This window comes from Fragaria vesca, linkage group LG6 (genome assembly GCF_000184155.1).
Source record: "Fragaria vesca subsp. vesca linkage group LG6, FraVesHawaii_1.0, whole genome shotgun sequence".
Taxonomy (NCBI): domain Eukaryota; kingdom Viridiplantae; phylum Streptophyta; class Magnoliopsida; order Rosales; family Rosaceae; genus Fragaria; species Fragaria vesca.
Window position 1 is genome coordinate 6,482,867 of NC_020496.1, and position 21,487 is coordinate 6,504,353.

Consider the following 21,487-nt stretch of genomic DNA (forward strand, 5'->3'; position numbering starts at 1 on the left):
TATAATAGGCTTTGGTTCATAAACTTTTGTTGGATTTGAGTGAGTGGAAAGTGAAGCCAAAACCACAGCTTACTTACTGTTTGGGAAGCCATGGCTGGCCAAAGAGAGAGAGAGAGAGAGGTGGGGTGTTAAATGGAATTTCCAGTTGAAAAATATGTCCAGTCAGCAACTTAACCACTGATTTGGACGGCGACTTAACGGATGGACCAAATTGTGTGACATTGGATAGTTAATGGAGTAATCGATTGAAATTGAAAGTTAATGGAGTAAACTGTCGAGTGCATGAAAGTTAATGGAGTGACCAGTAATTAATTCTATTTAAAATTACTTGTATTATATTGATCTTGGTTTCATAATACAGAAAACAGTTTTGTAATCATGTATCGAACATGCCCTAAATAATAGGAAACATCTTTGATTTTCTTCTTTGAACAAGTTGCCTACACATATTAGACATAGAATCTAAGGTGTGGAATGTTTGAGCCTCTGTCATATCTTTCTTATATGATGCAGTGCAAAGGGGTTAACTCATTTGGAATTTCAAGGAGTCCATATTTAAGTTTAATTAATATTATTATTTCAAAATATGTCTATTTACTAAACTTGTTGAATGAGTATGATTTAATGTGGGATTGGAAAGTGGGTATTCTAGAATGTATTAGAAGAAAAGGGGGATTATGCATTGTATTAGTATTTACTAGAGGGTTGAGTTAGCTCTTTAAAAGGGACATCCATGTATGAGAAATATAGACTTTGTTTATGAATATTTCTATTAAGAAAAATAGAGCTTTACTCTTTTTATCAATCTCATTTCTTTATATGTGTCGTTGTTCTAGTTATCATCCTCTACTGATCCGTTCCCGCATCATTTGGTACTAGAGCCACGCTACGCTCTTTGGGTTGCTTCCACTAATCTCATGGCGGTAAGAAGAGGTGGAGGAAAGCGTGGAAACCATATGAAAGATGAGAAATCAATAGGTGAAGAACTTCATGCACTTCGAAGAAAAGTTGAGAGAATTGCCTTGCTAATTGAATGCCTAGAAGCTCGTAAGAAGCATGGTGGATCAAGAAGCGGGTATCCTTATCATGAGACCAAGACAGAGATACGATCAAATCATCGACGTCGTCCATCTCAAAGGTCTAAGAATCACTTGTGGAAGGTTGGATCATCAAGATTTCAAGAATGGCTTGAAGTTGCAAGAGGCACTTATGCAAAGGAATGCGAGGTTGAAGATGTTGAAGATCTTGAGATGGAGGTCAAAGAATTCAATAGGGATTCAAATATGAAGGTATGTCATTTGTTTCCTTTTGAGTTAGAGATTGAGCATGGAGATAATATTGAAGTAGATTGAAATTCACCACCCATCTATGATGCATATCTTGATGTTGAATCTTTTGACCCAACAAAAGAAAATATTGATGAATCTCTTCATGACAACAATTTTGGTGATACATGCCTAATTGGAGACCAAGAGTTTGAGTTTTCGAAAGAAGTACTTGCATGCTCAGATGAATTACTTGAACCTAGTGATTTGGATGACAAAGTTTTATTTAATGAACAAGGTAAGAGTCATGGTGCATTTTTGGTTTATGAAAATGGTGGTGTAGATTTGGAAACTAAAGTTGGGTTTTCACATGCCTCACAATGCTCCATTAGATTTGAATTTCACTACCATGATCCTTTTTGGGATGATTTCATGAAAGCTTAGATCAATACCAAGTCAAGAACAAAGAATGAGTTATTGCAAGTGTTGGAGCTTAATGCATGTAATATTTGTGCATCAGAAAAACTTCTTCAAAGGATTGAGTTGTGCGCCTCTTTTGTCGAGATGCTACTTGTCAGCATCACGAAGGAAACAAAGAGAAGCAAGAAGATAGGGTGGTGACATTATGAACTTTTTGATGAATTTGATTTCAAGCATGCGAACTTATGGACTAGTTCTTTCTCACCCCAGGGAGAATGATGCAATGCAAAAGGGGGATTAACTCATTTGGAATTTCAAGGAGTCCATATTTAACTTTAATTAATAGTTATTATTTCAAAATATGTCTATTTAGTAGACTTGTTGAATGAGTATGATTTAATGTGTGATTGGGAAGTGGGTATTCTAGAATGTATTAGAAGAAAATGGGGATTATGCATTGTATTAACATTTATTAGAGGGTTGGGTTAGCTCTTTAAAAGGAACATCCATGTATGAGAAAGATAGACTTTGTTTATGAATATTTCTATTAAGAAAAATAGAGCTTTGCTCTCTTTATCAATCTCATTTCTTTAGATGTGTCTATCTTGTTCTAGTTATCAACCTCTACCGATCCGTTCTCGCATCATTATAATATGCAGACTCCAATTATAAAGTAAGAAGTTCATCTTGCATAAAATCTTGAGAATAAAAGCTCTTAGTATGAGGTGGTGCAACTCGTTGGAGCTATCTCAGATCACGAGACCATTAAACATTGGGTATAGATATAATTAATGACTACACGTGTGTTATATGAAGGTTGCAGAGAATCAAATGCATGTGGCAAGGTTCTTTCGTGCAACCAATAAAACCAATGAGTATTGCAACCCCATTATTATGGCTGCTTTCAAACCTTTGATTATTATTTACCTATTATTGAAGATGTTTGACCCATTATACAAGTGTTTATCCCGAACGTACCTTTCCATTTGTTTGGGATCCAATTTAATCATCTTTTAGACACCGTTTAATCTGGTTATTCTAGATACCGTTTAATCTTTTATTCTGGACATTGGTAACTTCCCGGGGTTGTTGGTGTTCACCTTAGTCACCGGAGTTTTGTCTTTCTTTTTTGTTGAACTCGTGTTTTCTGCAATTTGTTCTTCGGCTTTCTCTTCGCTTCCAGTTCGGTTTAGGGTTTAAGGATCTTCTGTTTTTTTTTTAAATTCCAATTCGTACTCCTGTGTTTAGTTCCATTTTGTTCTCTTCCTTAGTTCTTTAGTTATTTGGTTTTCTATTCAATTGCTTTTGTTTGCTTCACTATTGTAAACCTTGGGTCAGGCCTTTGTTATGGCTATGTTATATTCCTAGGTCTTGAGCCTTCTTTAATGAAGTGGTTGTTTGACCCAAAAACATCTAAAAACACAAGATCGACCAATATTGTAGTAGATCCATTTGTATTATTGTATACATCAATAATGTTAGTACCGTAACAGTACAACATCTATAAACAACTTATCATCATATCATCATATGACAATTTTTTTCCAGTTCTTATATTTTATTTGTATTATTGTATAAATCACATGGATTTAATAACTTCATGTTGGATAGTACTACAATAGCTTTATCACTATGAATCCAAGTACTCGGGTTTCAATAATCAATTGACTAGAAAAAAAAAACTCATTTAATATAAAGCGAACACAAACTTTCAAATCTCCAACAAACTTTCAAATCTCCAGCAAACTTCATAAGCACCCTCCTATCTAATTAGATTCTAAAAGTTTTGATTTTGATTTTTAGGCAGTCACTTGGGAAAGTGGGGACTGAGGAGACGGGCTAAGGGCGACAAGCTCCGGGCCTCCGACCGACGGGCAACAGCTGCACGGTGCAAGCGACAGGGGAAGTAAGGATTGAGATTGAAGAGGAAGGTGTGAGATTGAAGAGGAAGAATTACGGAACTAGGGACCTAGCTAGGATAGACTGATGTGTTTTAAAATGTTACTCGCAAGCGCACGAATCAGTTGCAGCACAAATATGCAAGAGCGAGATTGAACCCACAGGGAATGTATGAAAATAGGAAAAACTAATCGAATCCAAATTAATTTAACACCAACGTAGTTGAATGAAAGTTGATGGTGAAGTAGCTAAAACAAATAAAATAGATAAAAGTTACATTGATGACGAAGTAACTAAGGCATCGGATTTCACCACATTACTCAATAAGATATATTACTTACCAATTCCCGAATTATGAGTAGCAATCTAGAAATCAATATATTGCTTTATCAAGATTTAACAATGAAACACATATGAAATTTATCTAAAGTAGACTCTTCTTCGCTTCTTAATTATGAACACCAAAGCATCACATGTACACAAATTTATTGAAACTACAAAAGATCAAAGTGTTTACAAAGCATCAAATGTGAAACAAGCCCATTTGAATGACAATAGACCAAAGGATTTCATTTTAAATATTTTACAAAGCGAAGCATGGATTAATAAAAGTGATTTCCAAACTACCAAAAATGCATGACATTAAAGGTGAAAGGAACAAAAATCTTATTAATGCATTTTGAAGCAAGAGTCATAGACATGAATAACATAATTATGGGAATCGACAGATAATTAAGAGAAACTTATTTTATAATGTGGTTTCCTCCTTAACTTTAGTTAAGGAAATTAGCAACACATAGTACAAATTGAAAACATGTTTAAAACAATACAAAACATCATAGGAAAAATAGCTAAAGAAAGGGAAGAACAAAAGCAACAATATGTCTCTCAATCTCCACTCTCTCCCCCCTCTCCTTATTCTCTTGAAAACAAGCTCTATTTATAGAGCAACATTGAGCTTCATTACAACTTCATCTCCATGTGAAAATAACTTTCCTTCTTCAAACTTCTCATGCTTGATGACAACATATTTCTTCACCCATAAATGTTTTCATACATCACTTTCTCTTCATCTACAACATCATTTGCTTCTCTCATTTTTCATGTACAAGAGTACGTAGACAAACTTTGAAGAATTAGAAGTGAGCTCCTAGATTCATACAAGTTTGTTCCATGCAATCTTGTCTTTGGAAATTTTTCATGCACTTTTCCATTTGTATCAATGCATATCTACGTACCTATGAATCAAATGAGTAAAGTGAATTCAACAATTGAAAGCTAAGGTATATATTTTCAATACAACACACATAATGCAATGGGAAAGCATTCCACCAATAGGCACATGCTATTAGAACAATGAAAACATATGTTACACTTAGTTATTTAATTAAAGGGAAAAAAGACTCATGTTTAAAACAATGACTCAATTTACTATAAAAATAGATAAATTGCTTCATAACTTTAACATTTCATTTATTTAGACATAACATCTATAAGAACACAAAAACAAACTAAATAACTCAAACTAATTAAAACAAGTAACTAACATATATAAATCAGGGATAATAATATGATATAAAATGTGCTCATCATAGACGACTAGACGGGGAAGTAGGATGCAACCTTAACATGGAACGACATCATTTACATATATATATATATAGACACACACACACACACAGAGGAAGGATTGAGAGCGAACGTCCGCGCTTTAAAATGCAGACAATCCACTTGTGAGCACTTTATTGGTTGGTACAATCGTTCAACAAGTCGACCTAATTTCAGCTATATACGTGGGTCCCATCGACAACATCTTCTCTAATTTCCCTTCAAGTGTTAACTATCACCACAATCTCCCACCGCAGTTTCATCACCATACTTCTACTTGGATTGACTATGATTTCTATGAATCAATCCAAAAGAAACAAAAATGAAAGCTTCACATCATTAATTGATCGCTTTACATCATTGATCAACTGTTAGAGCTTTTCATTGATTTATAATCTCAAACCCACAACAGAAACCCAGATGCTAGATCCAACCAGGTAACCATGAATTAATGCAAACTATCAAATAAAAAAATCATATTTTCAATACATCAGTGCCAAACAAAACATCTAGTGCAAGTCATCCTCTTCGTCCCATCTCAATCTTCTGCCAATCTACCTTATCATCTACGTGGCTTTCATTTACCCTAGCTAGCCATGGCTTTGCCGGAGTTGGACGACGATGGGTCACTGAATCTGCCCAATAAAATTAAAAAGATACCCAACAAACTAGAAATAAGAAGAGCAAAAACATGTCGATTGAATGAAGAGTTTGGATTTGGAGGCAGAAAATGAAACGGGTCGGAGAATGATCCTAACCCATCTTGTTATAATAGTTAGTTCCTAATGAGCATATAGACAAGTTAATATTGTGGCTTTGATTCTGGTTTTGTCAATTGAATGTTTTCTGGCAGAACGATTGATTAGGGAAGTAGCGAAGGATTTTGGGTATGCAGCTTTTGAAGAGAAAACACAAAGGCCAGAAGATTAGAGAAGATGATGTCGGTGGGACCTGCGTATATAGCTGAGATTAGGTCGACTTGTTGAACGATTGTACCAACCAATAGAGTACTCACACGTGGATTGTCCGCATTTTAACAAAAGCACGAACGTTCACTCTCAATCCTTGTATATATATATGATGTGATGTAGTTTTTTTTTTTTTTTTTTAGGCTTCAAATTCTCACCTTGGCTCTAGTCCGGTCAAACCTAAAGCTGACTTCACCTCTAGACGTGGATATCAGGCTTCGCCGCCTGAGCATAAGAAGAAAGCAATAGTATTTGGTTTTGTTTTATTCAAGAAAAAGAACAACACTTTCTCTAGCTGAAATGTAGTATATGCAAAATTTCAACCGCTATTTCCTAATATAATCTGCTACACATAGCCACAAAGTATTACTTGATTGAGTAGCTCATGTCATAAGCTTACACAAGCAAGACATACACGCTTGAGAAATATTAGAGAAGAAATTTGTTCAAGTAACAAAATGGATTTCATGTTTTTTTTTTTTAAATGTAAATCGTTATATGTACAAAATGAAGTAAATGACTATATAGAATGGCTCACCTGCTTCTCATGCCCTACATATGTACAAAATGAACTTCAGCTTTGGAATGAAATTTACCCCACCCCAAGGAGAGTGAAACGAAAACAGATCTGAGAGTTTTGTCTCCTCCCCTTTCTCTCTTGCCCAGATCTAGATCTATCTGGGTCTCGATCGAAGGCTGAGAGTTGGGGGTGGATCTTACATCTCCTTCTTCTAGCTTCCTTAGTAATCTTCTCACCCTTTTGTAGTATTATTTTACCCGTTTTGTGGTGATTTTCTGGTTGATGTCTAGATCGGGAGGATTTTGTTCCTCAAATTGTCTTTTCAGTTTTTCTCATTGTCATCCAATCTCATATGCTTCAAGATCTAAGATTACTCAACCCCTCAATAGATCAACTCTCTCTACTCATTACCTCTAAGAAGATGTCTATGGTTGCAAGTATAAAGTGCAAGTCACTTACCCACGCGATTATGGGTGCTCACGCATGGGTTTTACACCCCCCCATTCTCCATCGGTCTCGTTCTTGTTCTCGTTCTATGTTATGGTTCTTGGTTACAACTTGGTAGCCATGTTTCTTTCTTGAGAAGTGTTGTTATGGTGGAAGGATTGGTGTTGTTTTGTGGGATCTCCTCTCTTTGGAGGCTGAGTGTTTTATGGTCTGTGGTTTAGGATTTGGCTGGCAACGGAACATCAACTTGCTCATCCATGCATGTCGTTCTGCCTCCGGTGGTTGATCAATGGCTTTATAGATCGGTAGCGACTGCGACGGCGACGGCGACGGCGACGGAAGAGGCAGCAGCTAGGGTTTGCTTGGGTGGCCGCTGGTTTAGCTTTGATGTGTTTTGTGTAATTTTATTTTTATCTTTAGGGTTACCATTTTTACCTTTTCATGTGGATTGGGTTGAGTGGTAACTTCCCTAATGTTTATCTGTACTTGGGCCTTATTTGGGCTCTTCCATTGGACTTTCCCCTTTGGTAATCATTAATAAAACTTTTCATTAATTCCAAAAAAAAAATGTACAAATTTAAGTAGATGTAGTGGCTTGCATGCTTCTCATACCTTAAAGGTCACATTCGATTTGTAACAGGTCGCGAATTTACAATGGATTTCACTCGGAGCAATTATAATTATGAAAAATTGTAACAATTTTCTTTTTTAGAATGAATTAAAAGCAACTTAAAAGGAAAAAAATGGTGGAATAAATGTAAAAAGGTGACATGATGTCATATTGTAAGGCTTGGGTCCAACATAGGTTACAAATAAGGTAGGAGACATAATCAAAGGCTTTTATTTTCTCCTGAGCTGGAAACGATAATTCTTTGTCTCTCTGCGACTGCTGTTCGTTTCCTTTCTGGTATTCTGATCCATCTGCTTCTTCCTTTCTTATTCGCTTTCTGGAACTTCTCTGCAAATCTTTATTAACACAGCCTCTCTGGGTCAATCGCGCAATCTCAAATTACATTGGCTTTCTGTATGGTGGGTCGGTTTGCTCATCAATCTTAGTCCCAAGGTAATTTTAGCTCTGTTTCTCAGTAATACGTATTCAAATTTACGTAGTCAGCATTCTTTGATTAAGAAATGTATAATTTCCTATGAAGAAATGCATTAAAAGATGTTCATAACCTATTAAATTTGGATGCTTTATCTTTTCTGAGGTTCAATTGAGTGTTTCACTATTGAATTGCGCATCTGTTGTGCACAATTGGCGGCTTATTGTCTGCTATGGGATACTGGGATTGAATTCTATTGATAAATCCATTAACCTTCATTAAATTGTCAATTTTTCCGAGTTTTGTTCTGAAAATTCTGATACTTATGATAGCTATTGACATTTCAATGGTGAATTATTAGTCAGGGGGTTGTTCACTTTCTTACTTAGAACCAAATACTTGGATACCATGTTTATTTCTATGTTTTTATACTAGTTCTGTTGAATGTTGGCTGAAGTGGCCTGATAATTATAAAGATTTAACATTGATTCTGTGATATGCTCTCTCCCAACGCTTTCACTGACAAAGTTGATGGGTTTTTGACTTTTCAGTTTGCCGTGTATCAGTAGTTTGGTGTTAAACATCAAGATGGGAGCCTGTGCGTCCAAGGTGAGTGTTATTTCATTATTGCTTCTGTTTCCTTCAGCAGATTAAGACTTTCCATATGTCAATTGGTAATAACGCATCTTCCTCACCAGAATTTTGTAGACAAATTGGTAACTACTTCAGTTTCTATGCCTAATATGCATGCAAAAGATGTAGTTAGTACTCCTCTCTGGGTTCTGCAATAAAGAAGTTTACCATTTCTTAATGACTATGATGCTCTTTGTAATGATTTTGATACTTCTTGCATGCCACCAAGTGTTTACTTTTCTTGCCTTGTTTAATCTGACAAGTTATCATGCTTGTGATGCTTGTAGTCTAAAACTTTGGGAGATGACGAGTCTGAACATACTGTTGAGTTCACTGGTGGGAATGTGAACCTCATCACCACCATAGAACAGTGGGATCGAAAGTTGGCTGAAGCAAAGACAGATGGCAAAATGGTAAGCTTGAGAACATTTTGCCTTTCCAAGAGAAATGCATTATGTTGAATTATATCTGGTAGTTCACTAACCTGTGATATGCTTTCACTGAGTTAAATTCAATGGTTTTCTTTACTGATGTATATTTGATTAAGAATCCGGCACTGTGGCAATAATGTAGTGATTATCTCATTACCACAACCTGGGATGAAATCCTACAAAATGCAGCACCTTAAAAGAGTCAACAAAAGAGATGAAATAATAGTACGTTTATGACAGAAATTTGTCTGTTGAAAATTTGAGCATCTGCAAATTTAAGGTTTTTTTTTTTTTTTTTTTTTTTTTTCTTTCTTGAAAGGGCAAATTAAGTTTATGTTAAAGGAAACCTTAGTGTTTATGGATCGTATTTTAAGACTGCAAGGTCATATATGCATCATTAGTTCATTACACGACCCATGCTGCAGCTTCAATATGTCCATGCTATTGTTGCATACTGTGTAGTTTAACTAGATTTGGGTTTTTGATTTGCATGCATACGAACTTACTTGTTCTTAGTAGGCAATTTCAATTTGAATAATTTGTTAGCATGGTTTTGAAGATCTATATAAATTGAGATTGATATGTTCAACAGGTGATTGCAAACTTCAGTGCAACATGGTGTGGTCCTTGCAAACAGATCGCTCCCTTATTTCGCGAGTTATCTGAGCAATACACTTCGTTAATGTTCCTTGTGGTTGATGTCGATGAACTTACTGTAAGTTGGTAACCAATTTGCTTAATTCAATAGAGTTGGTGCTATTGATGCTGATAGTCTGATGTGTCCAGTACATTGATGCGGGTTTAGTGCCTATCATAAGTTATTTAATGGTAGGTGATTCTAACATTCAGTTTTGTATGGTGCAGGATTTCAGCACTTCATGGGATATCAAGGCCACTCCTACTTTCTTCTTCCTCCGAGATGGTCAGCAAGTTGACAAGCTTGTTGGAGCCAACAAGGTAGAGTTGCAAAAGAAGATAGTTGCCATTGTAGATTCAGCCCCATGTAAGAAATGACTACTATACTGGTCCGTTAGTCATTCAAAGTATCCTTACATTTGTTGCAGGTTTCTTGATATTAATGTGTATTTTTGGTTGCAAGTTCTTGGATTGTAAATAATTAATTATGAATGAGATCAGATGAGTTCTGTTGATATGAAATCTCAAGATCTTTCATGAGGATTTTACTATTGTTATTTAAACTTAATTGGTGGCCATTACTCTTTTTTCTTTCACTCTTGCAACCAAATCTGATCAATTTGTAGCCATTACCAATTGCTCAAACCTCCTCTGCTCTATTTGTGTGACCACCAATTACATCTTCTCCATTCGGTTGGGGGAGAATTACACAAATTAGCAGAAAGATCCTTCACCCTCATGACTGTAATAAGATGTTCATGCGCCGCTGGTATGCCTTCAAAAACGCGGTTCTTCTTCCATTCGGCGAAAATTATACAGACGCACCCGGGTGCGCTGAATACGCTCTCTTCGTTCGGATATATATCGGTCGGAATGGCTTATGGAAGGTCTTGACCATCTCCATGTAAACGACTAACTGAAGCTTCTGGATTGTAAAACGCCATCGTTTTATGCAGAAGAAAGTTTGACCATCTCCATGTAAACGACTAACTGAAGCTTCTGGATTGTAAAACGCCATCGTTTTATGCAGAAGAAAGTTTACTAATGTCGACAACCTGATTAAACGTGGAGAAAGAAATCAAACCCTAGCCAGACATCATCACCAGCCATCAAAATTCAAGAATATTATACAGCTGATTAGCTAAAAGACGATTACTTTCTTAATCAATCGATTACTTGTTCCTCAGCCTCAGATGTCAACCTTTCACAAACAACACAGCCGCGTTAACAGTCACAATCATTCCACTAAGGCACGTAGTGCTATGCCAGCTTGACCAAGATAGATATTCCTCCACCAGTTTGTCAATCACTACTGAAAGCTACAATAGTTCCCTAATACTGTCATACATGATAAGACATCCAAAAAAATATTCATACCAGAAATAATCATAGACCCCATGCACATGTTAGTGAACCTTTTGTTTGATATTGAGCTGAACTGTTTAATTCTTCATAAGTTTGGCCGTGATAGAGAAACATGATCTGTAACACCACCATAGGACATGAACATATGGGAGGCCAAATCAACAATCCCTCTCTACCAGAACAAGTACACATAAACACTCCTCATGTAATTATAGATACAAAACTACAACTAACTTGATCAATTCATGAAGAAACGATTCTGAGATAAGTATTAAAAAATAACACAAGTAAATGAATGAGTAGAGGAAGAAAAAAAAATAACAGCAAGCAAGCTTCATTGCCTGATCGATGAGAGGAACCATATCGCATTATCAGATTGTAGTGGCTGGTATGGCATATGCAGTCTCTTCAGTCTCAACGTCCCTTTGGGTTCATGATTTGTGAGAACACAGCACTCGGTGTCAGTCCATCAGAATCGTCACTAGCCAGGCTGCGGCCACCCATGCTCATGCTGATGCCGCTGCTCCTCGAGTCTGTCCCATTGCCATCAAACCCTGGTGATGCATCCAGGTCCTTCTTCCCTTTACAGGCCATGAAAGGCTCTTCCTCAATGTCCATTCCAATACCCTTGCCACTCTCTTCAGCACTCTCCTGTAGCTGCAATGCAAACTCAAGGTTCCAGAGAACATCTCCCATAGACGGCCTGTCAATGCTCTGGTCCGACACACACTTCATTGCTGTCTCTGCAAACTTCCTGAAACATTCAGGCGTGATCTTCCCCTTGAGGTAAGGGTCGAGGATCTGATCAAGCATGCCTTTCTTGTGGCAATGTGCAGCCCACTCTGCTAAGCTCACTTGCTCCTTTGGAAGCGTGGGGTTCAAGGCTGGGCGAGCACATAAGATCTCAAAAAGGACAACTCCAAACGAATACACATCAGACTTGTCGGTCAGCTGTTGCCGTCTAAAGTACTCTGGATCCAAATACCCAAAACTACCTTTGACAACAGTGCTGACATGAGTGTTATCCAATGTAGGACCTGTTTTTGACAAGCCAAAATCTGAGACCTTAGCAACCCACTTCTCATCTAACAGAATGTTAGTTGTCTTAACATCTCTATGAATGATTGTGTGCTTGGCACCAGTATGGAGATAATGTAAACCACGAGCAGCCCCAATGCAAATCTCAAGCCTTTGCTTCCATGGTAGAGGAGGCTTTTGGGTCTTGTACAAATGCTCCCGCAGGGTTCCAAAAGCCATGTAATCATATACAAGAATCATCTCAGAGTTATCCTCACAATAACCAATCAGTGAAACAAGATGACGATGACGAAGCTTTGAGAGCATTTCAATCTCAGTCTGAAATTCATGCACACCTTGATCAGAGAGAGGGTTTCCACGCTTAATGGCTACTTTGGTTGCTCCACCATCAATGTCACCCTTGTATACTTTTCCAAAACCTCCCACCCCAAGGAGTCGAGCCTCTTCAAAGTTGTTAGTGGCAGCTTTGATCTCAGCAAATGAGAAGTGACGACAGAGGTTTGAGGGGAGGGAGGAAGCGCAACTTCTTGTTGTGTTTGTCTTGGCAGAACTTGCAGATTGTGAATACAAAGACAGAGGGAGCCAACCAGATGGTCCTTCACTTGTACTTGAGTCCTTCGGTTGTCTACGGCGGCGTGACACACACATAGCAAAGAAACCAAGGACCAGTGCCAAGACAACTCCAGCACTAACTCCCCCGGCAATAATAGCTTTCTGATTACTGCTCTTACCCTTGCCACGACCTGATCCAGATCTAGCCTTAGATGGATCAATGTTCAACTGCTTGGGACGGGGAATAGGATTAGGCCCTCCAAGATTGCCAGTAGTATCATTGATCTTGAAGATCTCGACTCCATTAAGGATGGCATCGTACCACTGTGGCTTAGTACTAGGATTTGGATGCAGTGCGAGCCAAAGATCCTCCTGGGGGCTCCCATTTGGAACCATTACCACATAATCCTTGTACAGCGGAATTCCATTCCCTTGTGTGATTCCAGCAACATCAAACCCCGACTCGGCAGTTTGATTATTGAGATAGATATCAAACACTCTCTGGTTCAACTTGGTTATGTTTGCAGCAACCTCACAGAAATGCAGCCTCACAAGGTACATGAATCCAGAATCAATTGAGAACACCCAAGTCAAATTGTAGTTGAGGTTGATGTTGTTATTCGGCCCCATAGACCTGGCTGTCTTATACACATCCTCTGGAGCAACATAAGTAGGCATGTCCTTGGGGTAAGCAATCGACATGTTGCCATCAGCAAATTCCGGAACACCAAATGCTGCCCCAAACAGATAGGCAGTGTCATCATACCAAGACCTAAGCAGACCAGTATCCTTACTGGGCGATATATCATTTCCACCCACATTCAATCGATACACATTCTCCAGCGCTGTACTATTATCAATATAGAAAGGACTTGATTGCCCCACAATCATTGTGGTACCATCAGTAGAGCTATATATATCCGGCATGGACACAACCTCAATCCCATTCACAAATGCATAAGCATTCGGAACACTACTAGAGGGCTTAAACGTGACATCTAAAGACTCCCCTTCAACATTGACCACAAACTCCTTTGTAACAAAAGCATAATCCAGAGCCTCAGTGGTCTGAACAACACTGAAATTTTTCAAAACAGTATAAGACTCAACCATTACCGAAAACACGGCACCGGAGGCATTGAGCCCGGCGTAGGAAGCCGGATAAAAGGAAAGACGAACAAAAATCCGGCCGGAGGCGACCGGGAACTTGTAGGTGTAATCAGAATGAAAGACCCTGGCAGTCATGAAAGGGGTTTCAGGGACTGAAGGGTCTTGAGTGGCGGCAGGGGAAGTGGTGGAGTTTGCGCCGGAGGCGAACTTGGAGCCGACGTCCGATGTCCATTTCTGGCCATCGGCGTCGGTGGACTCTTGCGGACCGCCGCAGTTTAGGAAGATTTTATCAGATGGGATGTAATTTGCGGAAAATACGGAATGGATCGTTGAAGCGAACCAAATATAGAAAAAGAAACACTTCATAATATACCCAATTCCGATTTCAGCGCAAAGATCTATGCTTTATCAACTCAAAATCAAGAATCCAACCGAGACCAAGTGACCAAACATAAAATGAAGCTGACCCTAGTTTGATGAGAGAGACTTACTTTATGAGAGCGATGAAATGGGATTTGGATTGTGAGCAAGAACAGATCTTTGAGGTGGAGATTTGGGGGATTTGGGAGAGAGGAGGGAAGGAAGGAGCAATAAATTAAAGAATGGAGTTTTACTTCATTAGTTACAAAACCAGTAGTGCTGCTTCTTTCCTTCTTACTTGAGCGGCGCTGGAAGTGCAAATGACGGGTTTGACCTTGCATGCGTAGCACTAATTGCGGGAGTTGCCATTTGTGAGAAACTCGTAAGTGCGTGGTGGTAGGAAGACAGCTCAGTGAGTGAAGCGCGTTACGCGTTTGGCTAAGCTGTTATAATTGGGCCCGGGTGTGGGCCCGTCGGCCTGGTTGTTATGAGTTGGAAGGTGTTTCGGTTTTCAAATCGGTTGGTTGGGATTACTTTATTGTGAGGAGGAATATTTGGAAATTATTACACCACCGGAAAGAGAAAAATAAGAGTTTTGGGGTTTCGTTGTGCATGCCACGCACTACGAGGACAAAGAAATTATATTCCCACATTTTTTGTTAGAGCGTTACGTGATGGAGGAGACAAAGGTGATGACTTCATGAGTCTCCTCTCTAGTCTCTAGACTCTAGTGTTAGAGATGATGAAAATACATGATATATTTATTAGGTTGTGGAAATTTCGACCTAGAATTAGCCTTGTTAATAAGTGCGGAGATAAGGTATCGAAAATACTAGTGCGGAAACAAACCACGGAGGATGAGTTCATGAGTCCACTAGCTAGTATAGAGATGGCGAAATTACAATTTTGATTTCGACTTAGCCTTATTAATAAGTGTTGAGATAGGTATCGCAAGAAATTATGTATATGAAAAGACAAGCACGCCAAACTTTTGTATTTTGTTCATGTTACAAGAAAGTATTGCGATTTTGTTGTAAAGTTTAACGTCAAATAAATATAGAAAATCGTTTTTCGATTGAGTGATATAGAAAATCGTTCATATGCTTTATCCTAACCCTAATTAATCTACCATGAATAAAACAAATTTCAGAACTCTGATTTTTGGACTTTGAGGGATTCGATCGGTCTCTATAATTGTCGTCAATATCTATTTCTTGTCCATGCCTCCGAGCATTCCCATTGAACTCGCTTGCTTCATCAAGTTCTGTATGCCACCCATCGTCTTCAACATCTGTGGATGTAGGACTTTGCTCATATTCTGTAGATTTATGTCGTTAGGCTTCTTAGGAATCATAACTCCTTTCATTTTGCTCCATATCTTAGCAAGGCGCTTGTATTCTCCAAGCATCTCCATCACTTCGCTTACTAGACGACCAGATCCTCGTGCTATTCGCACTATACGAGACTCAGTCATGAGTTTAGTATTTGTGCCGTCGAGCTCTTCATCTGTGATTGAGTCCATCATGGTCATGTACCTCTTGATTTTGGCCTGGCTTTCCTTATCGTTACCTTTCGGCATGAACTGATCAGCACCTGGAAGCATCGAAGTAAGCTGGCTTAGCGGACCCATTTGAAGCATGTTCTGAACCTGCTCAAACATAAACCTCAACGTGACTGTCCCTTCTGAAAGTTTCTGCAGAAGCTCTGTCTGTTTCTCCAGTTTAGGAGCAACTTCCTGAATCTTGTCCATGAATCCAGACAAGTCACCGAGGCCTAAGAGACGACTCACAAACCGTTTAACATCGAAAACTTCAAACTCATCCATATGCTCTCCTGTTCCGATAAATATAACAGGACTCTTTGTTGCTGCAACAGCACTAAGGGCACCACCTCCCTTTGCATGACCATCCATTTTGGTAACAATAACAGCTCCAACTGCCGCGCTTTGCTTAAATGCTTGAGCTTGATCAAACGCAGCTTGACCAATACTGCTATCCATTACAAATATAACAAGATCAGGCTTTGTCGCTTCTGCCACCTGACGCATCTCTTCGAAAAGAGCAGCTTCCTGTTTATGACGTCCACTAGTATCAACAATTATAAGATCACAATTCTCCTTCTTAAAAGTCTCCACTCCTTCCACTGCAATTTTCACAGGGTCGGATTCCGTATAGCTTCCGTAGAATGGAATCTTCGCCTTGGTGGCATTCTGCTTCAACTGATCAAATGCACCAGCTCGGAAAGTATCCGCGCATACCAGTGCAGGTTTCCAACCTTTCTTCTGATGATGATATGCATATTTGGTGCAAGTTGTAGTCTTTCCGGACCCTGAACACATATCAAATACCAAATAAATAAGCCTAAATTGATTTGAAGCATAAACAAAAACCATGCATCAAATGCAATTGCAAAAGAGACAGTAACATTCCGTTAAAAGGACAGAATATCATAAGCTAGTGCTTCAAAAACGATTCGAGTAACGTGAATGATCATAACAAAACTACCTAACATGCATGCAGCTAGTTCAAATCAGATTGCAACACAATTCAATCAACATAAACTCATTGATGTATTGGCCAAGAAAAGCATTATACCTTGCAAACCGACAAACATAACAACATTGGGTTTCCCTTTATTGGGAGTGAAGGAGGGTTTTCCTGGATCAAGCATTCTGCAGAGTTCATTAGAAATAGCATTCTGGATGATCCTACGCTTGTTGTGACCAGCAGCGACATCTTCCAAATTGACAATCTTCTTGATATTGGTCTGCATGTCGCGGACGAGCTTGAACTGCACATCGGATTGGAGGAGAGCGCGTGTGATCTCGTTGAGGCAGTCGTTGAGGACCTTCTCGTCGATCACGGTGGCATTGCTCATCTGCTGCAGAGCACGGGAGATTCTCCCTTGTAATTCCGCTAGCACCATCTTCGCTGATTCTGATGTGGGATCGGTTGCGATGGGGGAATTGGGGAGAATTGAATCACTTGATGGCGAGAACGAGTTAGGGTTTTGGGTCTTGTAGAGTTGTAGTCTTATTCTTCTGTATTTATTTTTATATTTTCTTTAATGTTTGTTGTATCTTACAAATGAACCCTTATTGATGTTTTTTTTTTTTGGGACAGGCTTTATTGATATTTTTATGTTTGCTGGAAAAAGATGAAAATTTGGTTCTCATAAAGTAAAAATTTTGGTTCTCTATTCATGTTTTAGATCAATGTTGTTTGCGAGTACATGACAGTTTGCAAGGTCGATCAATTTCGTTTCTCATCTTTGCTTAGAAATTAATCTGGATTTTGAATACTCCTAGGCTTCGAATTCAGTCGCTACATGATTTGTTAAGCAAACTCTCCTATAGCTAAATAGCAAAATGATAGCAGTACGGTCATAGACTTATGTTTGTCAGGTGATGATGTTGTTTTCATGATTACTCGGATTGTATCTTTCTTTGTATTGGGTCTAATGCTGTGTTACTTTTTGGAGAATGCTGAAAATGCTCACATACGAGTGATATGACCCTGCTCAAAGAATCACAGCGAAGAAAGCAATGCAACATCCTGATTTCAACCAAGATGGCAATGAGTTGAGAGGTGGCGTCTCTGAAATTTAACTGGGATGCTCGGTTCTCTTGGTTCCTAGTCACTTGGAAATAGTTGGTACGTACTTGCTACTAAGCAGTGTTGATGAAATGGAGGGGGTTAATGCAGGCTGACCAATTCATCAAAATTGTCATAGGATTCCAGTTGCTTTTAACCTTGCATTGTTCTCCGTTTAGATGTGAACCAAAGGTCCAAAACTCTTATGTGCTCTGCTTTTGGCTTTTATAAAGTCGTTTCTTACTACTGTTTATAAACAACCTCTCTTAGTTCTTGAAATTCTGAGACGATCTTGATTTTTTAATTTGTATTGTTCCCCAAGTTCTTAATCAAGTTCTATTTCTTTCTGGAATATTCAATTTTTGATTGAAGAATGTACTCAGCATTAATTGCTGTTAATTGTTGATTTACCTTCAATTTTTCTTTTTACCAAAACTATGAGTATATAGATAAAGAGGCAAAGAGGGTGCAAAACCAAACAACATCAACTTTCGTCAGCGATCCTCTTCCTCCTCTCTTTATCCCTCCATTGATCTGTCACTGGTGAAATCATCTGTCAAGTTTAAGTGGGAAAGGTAAGGCTTGCTGTTTCTTTCAACTTTGCTTCTTCTCATACTATGCAATATAGAATGAACCAATCTCCTTCAAGGTTTCTCTTAATGGTCGATCAAATTGCACATAAACATGTAATGATTTAGACGTCTTAGCTATAACCGACAGTTACTGGTTTCTAAACAAAACCATAAAATGCAGATATATGTCTCAATTTCAGCCTTTAAAAATTGTCAGTTTGTCACTGCTTTGTAGGACCCCAGCTGAGAAAGTTCCTTGGTTCTGATACTAGCTGCAACTTTACTCTTACACATGAAAATGTATGGGCGAATCAGATCAAGGGAATGTCAGATCAGCAAAGAAACAATTTTGCCTTCCCTTCAAAGTTTGAAATGTGATAATCCCCAACTGCACTTTTTCTCGAGCGTACCATAGTTTCAGTACTTGCCCCATTCAAGAAAACATAGGCATCACTAGATATAAATACCTAGTCCTATAGAATGAACATGCATTGCCTTACAAATTCACTACCATGGATACACAAAGAACAAAGTCGGTGTTACAGAACATTCTTGTAGTGACCACCATTTTCATGACTTTGATATCTACTTTATGTGCTGCCAGTGGAGTTGAGCAATTGGAGACCATGGTGGAGGAAGCCGAAGATCATCTAGCATTTCCAAGCACAAGCAACTGGTATGTATGTGTCTATTAGAATATCATTTGATTTTCTATAGTATAAAGATTGATGTTTAGTTATCTGTAGGATTACTGAGATGAATGGCATGGAAGATGAAGAATGGGCAATGGTGCAGAAGAAAGGGAACCAATTTGTAGTGAATGATCAGCCTTTCTATGTGAATGGATTCAACACTTACTGGTTAATGGTTTTTGCTGCTGATCAGTCTACAAGAGGCAAAGTCACTGATGTGTTCAAACAAGCAGCTTCAGTGGGACTAACTATTTGTAGGACTTGGGCTTTTAACGACGGCCAGTGGCGAGCTCTTCAAAAATCTCCAGCAGTTTATGATGAAGAAGTTTTTAAGGCAAATTCTGACGTCTTTCTTTTGTGAATCAATGCTTGTGAGTAAATGAGTTTTAACGTGAGTTTCATGTAATGAGTTGCAGGCTTTGGATTTTGTGATAAGTGAAGCAAAGAAGTACAAGATCAGACTCATATTGTCCTTGACTAACAACTGGGATGCATATGGTGGAAAACCACAATATATCAAATGGGGAAAAGCAGCTGGCCTGAACTTGACATCGGACGACGACTTCTTCTCTCATCCAACACTCAAAAGCTACTACAAGGCCCATGTCAAGGCAAGTTAAACCACTGTACCTAAAAGTTTGAGTTCATACAACTTCAGTGATTGTTTCCACAATATGCACATTTTGTATTGATATTTTGATTGTGCAGACGGTGCTTAATCGAGTGAATACCCTCACCAACATAACTTACAAGGATGATCCCACTGTTTTTGCTTGGGAACTGATGAATGAGCCTCGATGCACTTCAGATCCTTCTGGTGATACCCTGCAGGTCTGTTTTACTCAAAAGTGTTGCTTAAATTAGCTACCTAGCAAAGTCATGTTCATGTAGTTGAACTTGAAGCTATATATATTGTCTTTTTTTCTTCTTCTAGGAATGGATACAAGAAATGGCTGTTTTCGTTAAGAGTGTTGACCCGAAGCACCTTGTGGAGATTGGTTTGGAAGGATTTTATGGCCCCTCAACACTTGACAGAGTTCAGTTCAATCCCAACACATACGCTCAACAAGTTGGAACTGATTTCATAAGGAACCACCAGGTCTTGGGTGTTGATTTTGCTTCTGTTCATATCTACGCAGACTCTTGGTAACTCTTCCCGAACTCTTTGTTTACAGTACTATTATTCAACTTAAAGCTAATATGATTTCCTTGATGAAGGATTTCGCAATCCATTTCTGATGTCCATCTTCAATTCACCGAGTCATGGATTAAAGCTCACATTGATGATGCTGAGAAGTATCTTGGAATGCCTGTTGTGTTTGCTGAGTTTGGTGTATCAACAAAAGACCCTGGTTACAATACCTCATTTAGAGACACTGTTATCAACACAGTGTACAAGACCCTCTTAAACTCCACCAAGAAAGGAGGGAGTGGAGGTGGGAGTCTTTTGTGGCAACTCTTCCCTGATGGAACAGATTACATGGATGACGGCTATGCAATTGTTCTCTCGAAAGCTCCTTCGACATCAAACATCATTGCCCTTCACTCCACAAGACTTGCCCTCTTCAATTCCAGATGTGCTTGGAAATGCAAATGGGGTTGCAGGAAGAGGAGTCCACTAGAATTCCTATACAATGATGACCAGTAATGTTCTGTGTTTTCCACCGTCACTTCCTTGCCGTTTATTTGTCTATGTATGAAATGTGTGTTCGTTTGTACATGACAAAACTTGAAGACTTAAACAGTTAAATAAAGCCAAGATATGGATCATTGTACCATCCGTGAGTTATAACTTGTGCCTGCTTGCATTCCTCTTGGTTACTAAATATAAACTTTTATCAGTATTCTTTGTGGATTTTATTGACTGTTGAGCGTTGTTAACAAAGAGATGTATTTGGATTTAGTGATGTTGCTGACAAGACTAATGCTACATTGCCATCAAAAATTTGCAATCATCAAATGAAATAGTAAACATGAGCTTGCTTGCCATGACCAAAGGCTTCATCCTATCAGTGGGATCTGCTCCCTACAGCATACTGAAGCGTTTTTGGGTATTCCTGGTATGGTGGATCACAGAAAGGTCTTGTAAAAAGAAGCTTTATGACATAACTCTCGTCGCATCATGTGTATCAGCAATTTACTTATGGTTTGCATGCACTTTGTTACGTTTGAGGATGAGAGGAGCCAAATTCAGACTACGGATTGGAAATCACTTATTGTCTGCTGAAATATCACCAGGACCAGTACCACAATGGATGCTTGATGAGTCTTCTCCATCAGTGATGCTGTACTGCTGTAAGGGAATAGGCATTCTGGGATCACTTTCTTACTACAT

General features: G+C 38.6%; 4 protein-coding genes and 1 non-coding gene across 6 annotated transcripts; 3 read left to right on the forward strand and 2 right to left on the reverse strand.

The window, feature by feature from the left end:
- Positions 1 to 6,589: 6,589 nt before the first annotated feature.
- On the forward strand, positions 6,590 to 7,685 carry LOC101301696. Its single transcript, XR_184873.1, has 2 exons — positions 6,590 to 7,193; positions 7,349 to 7,685. It is a non-coding gene; the product is annotated as an uncharacterized LOC101301696 (transcript).
- A 300-nt stretch (positions 7,686 to 7,985) lies between these two features.
- On the forward strand, positions 7,986 to 10,436 carry LOC101301882 (thioredoxin H9-like). Of its 2 annotated transcripts, XM_004302477.1 has the most exons (6): positions 8,123 to 8,190; positions 8,722 to 8,779; positions 8,869 to 8,886; positions 9,091 to 9,216; positions 9,827 to 9,949; positions 10,099 to 10,436. In XM_004302477.1, exons 2-6 carry the CDS (start codon positions 8,759 to 8,761, stop codon positions 10,246 to 10,248), a joined length of 438 nt encoding a protein of 145 aa, XP_004302525.1. In that variant the 5' UTR covers positions 8,123 to 8,190; positions 8,722 to 8,758; the 3' UTR covers positions 10,249 to 10,436. The 2 variants fall into 2 exon arrangements, with proteins under 2 accessions (XP_004302526.1, XP_004302525.1); XM_004302478.1 differs by lacking the exon at positions 8,869 to 8,886 and having other exon boundaries at positions 7,986 to 8,190.
- An 839-nt stretch (positions 10,437 to 11,275) lies between these two features.
- LOC101305276 (receptor-like protein kinase FERONIA-like) lies at positions 11,276 to 14,318 on the reverse strand. The gene has a single exon (XM_004302489.1). The coding sequence runs from the start codon at positions 14,299 to 14,301 to the stop codon at positions 11,650 to 11,652; it is 2,652 nt and encodes an 883-aa protein (XP_004302537.1). The 5' UTR covers positions 14,302 to 14,318; the 3' UTR covers positions 11,276 to 11,649.
- A 1,184-nt stretch (positions 14,319 to 15,502) lies between these two features.
- LOC101294784 (signal recognition particle 54 kDa protein 2-like) lies at positions 15,503 to 17,252 on the reverse strand. The gene is made up of 2 exons (XM_004305021.1): positions 16,890 to 17,252; positions 15,503 to 16,623 (listed from the first exon to the last, which is right to left on the reverse strand). Exons 1-2 carry the CDS (start codon positions 17,218 to 17,220, stop codon positions 15,503 to 15,505), a joined length of 1,452 nt encoding a protein of 483 aa, XP_004305069.1. The 5' UTR covers positions 17,221 to 17,252.
- Positions 17,253 to 19,092: 1,840 nt separating this feature from the next.
- LOC101314292 (mannan endo-1,4-beta-mannosidase 6-like) lies at positions 19,093 to 20,914 on the forward strand. The gene is made up of 6 exons (XM_004302518.1): positions 19,093 to 19,136; positions 19,207 to 19,486; positions 19,569 to 19,763; positions 19,861 to 19,983; positions 20,087 to 20,298; positions 20,371 to 20,914. Exons 2-6 carry the CDS (start codon positions 19,217 to 19,219, stop codon positions 20,798 to 20,800), a joined length of 1,230 nt encoding a protein of 409 aa, XP_004302566.1. The 5' UTR covers positions 19,093 to 19,136; positions 19,207 to 19,216; the 3' UTR covers positions 20,801 to 20,914.
- Positions 20,915 to 21,487: the final 573 nt, after the last annotated feature.

Coding starts and splice junctions, on each gene's coding strand:
- LOC101301882 (XM_004302477.1), top strand. CDS start 8,759: ATGGGAGCCTGTGCGTCCAAG. Junction 9,217..9,826: donor CAAAGACAGATGGCAAAATG/GTAAGCTTGAGA, acceptor TATGTTCAACAG/GTGATTGCAAACTTCAGTGC. Junction 9,950..10,098: donor TTGATGTCGATGAACTTACT/GTAAGTTGGTAA, acceptor TGTATGGTGCAG/GATTTCAGCACTTCATGGGA.
- LOC101305276 (XM_004302489.1), bottom strand. CDS start 14,301: ATGAAGTGTTTCTTTTTCTATATTTGGTTCGCTTCAACGATCCATTCC.
- LOC101294784 (XM_004305021.1), bottom strand. CDS start 17,220: ATGGTGCTAGCGGAATTACAAGGGAGAATCTCCCGTGCTCTGCAGCAG. Junction 16,624..16,889: donor TATGTTTGTCGGTTTGCAAG/GTATAATGCTTT, acceptor ATATGTGTTCAG/GGTCCGGAAAGACTACAACT.
- LOC101314292 (XM_004302518.1), top strand. CDS start 19,217: ATGAATGGCATGGAAGATGAAGAATGGGCAATGGTGCAGAAGAAAGGG. Junction 19,487..19,568: donor ATGATGAAGAAGTTTTTAAG/GCAAATTCTGAC, acceptor AATGAGTTGCAG/GCTTTGGATTTTGTGATAAG. Junction 19,984..20,086: donor CTTCTGGTGATACCCTGCAG/GTCTGTTTTACT, acceptor TTCTTCTTCTAG/GAATGGATACAAGAAATGGC.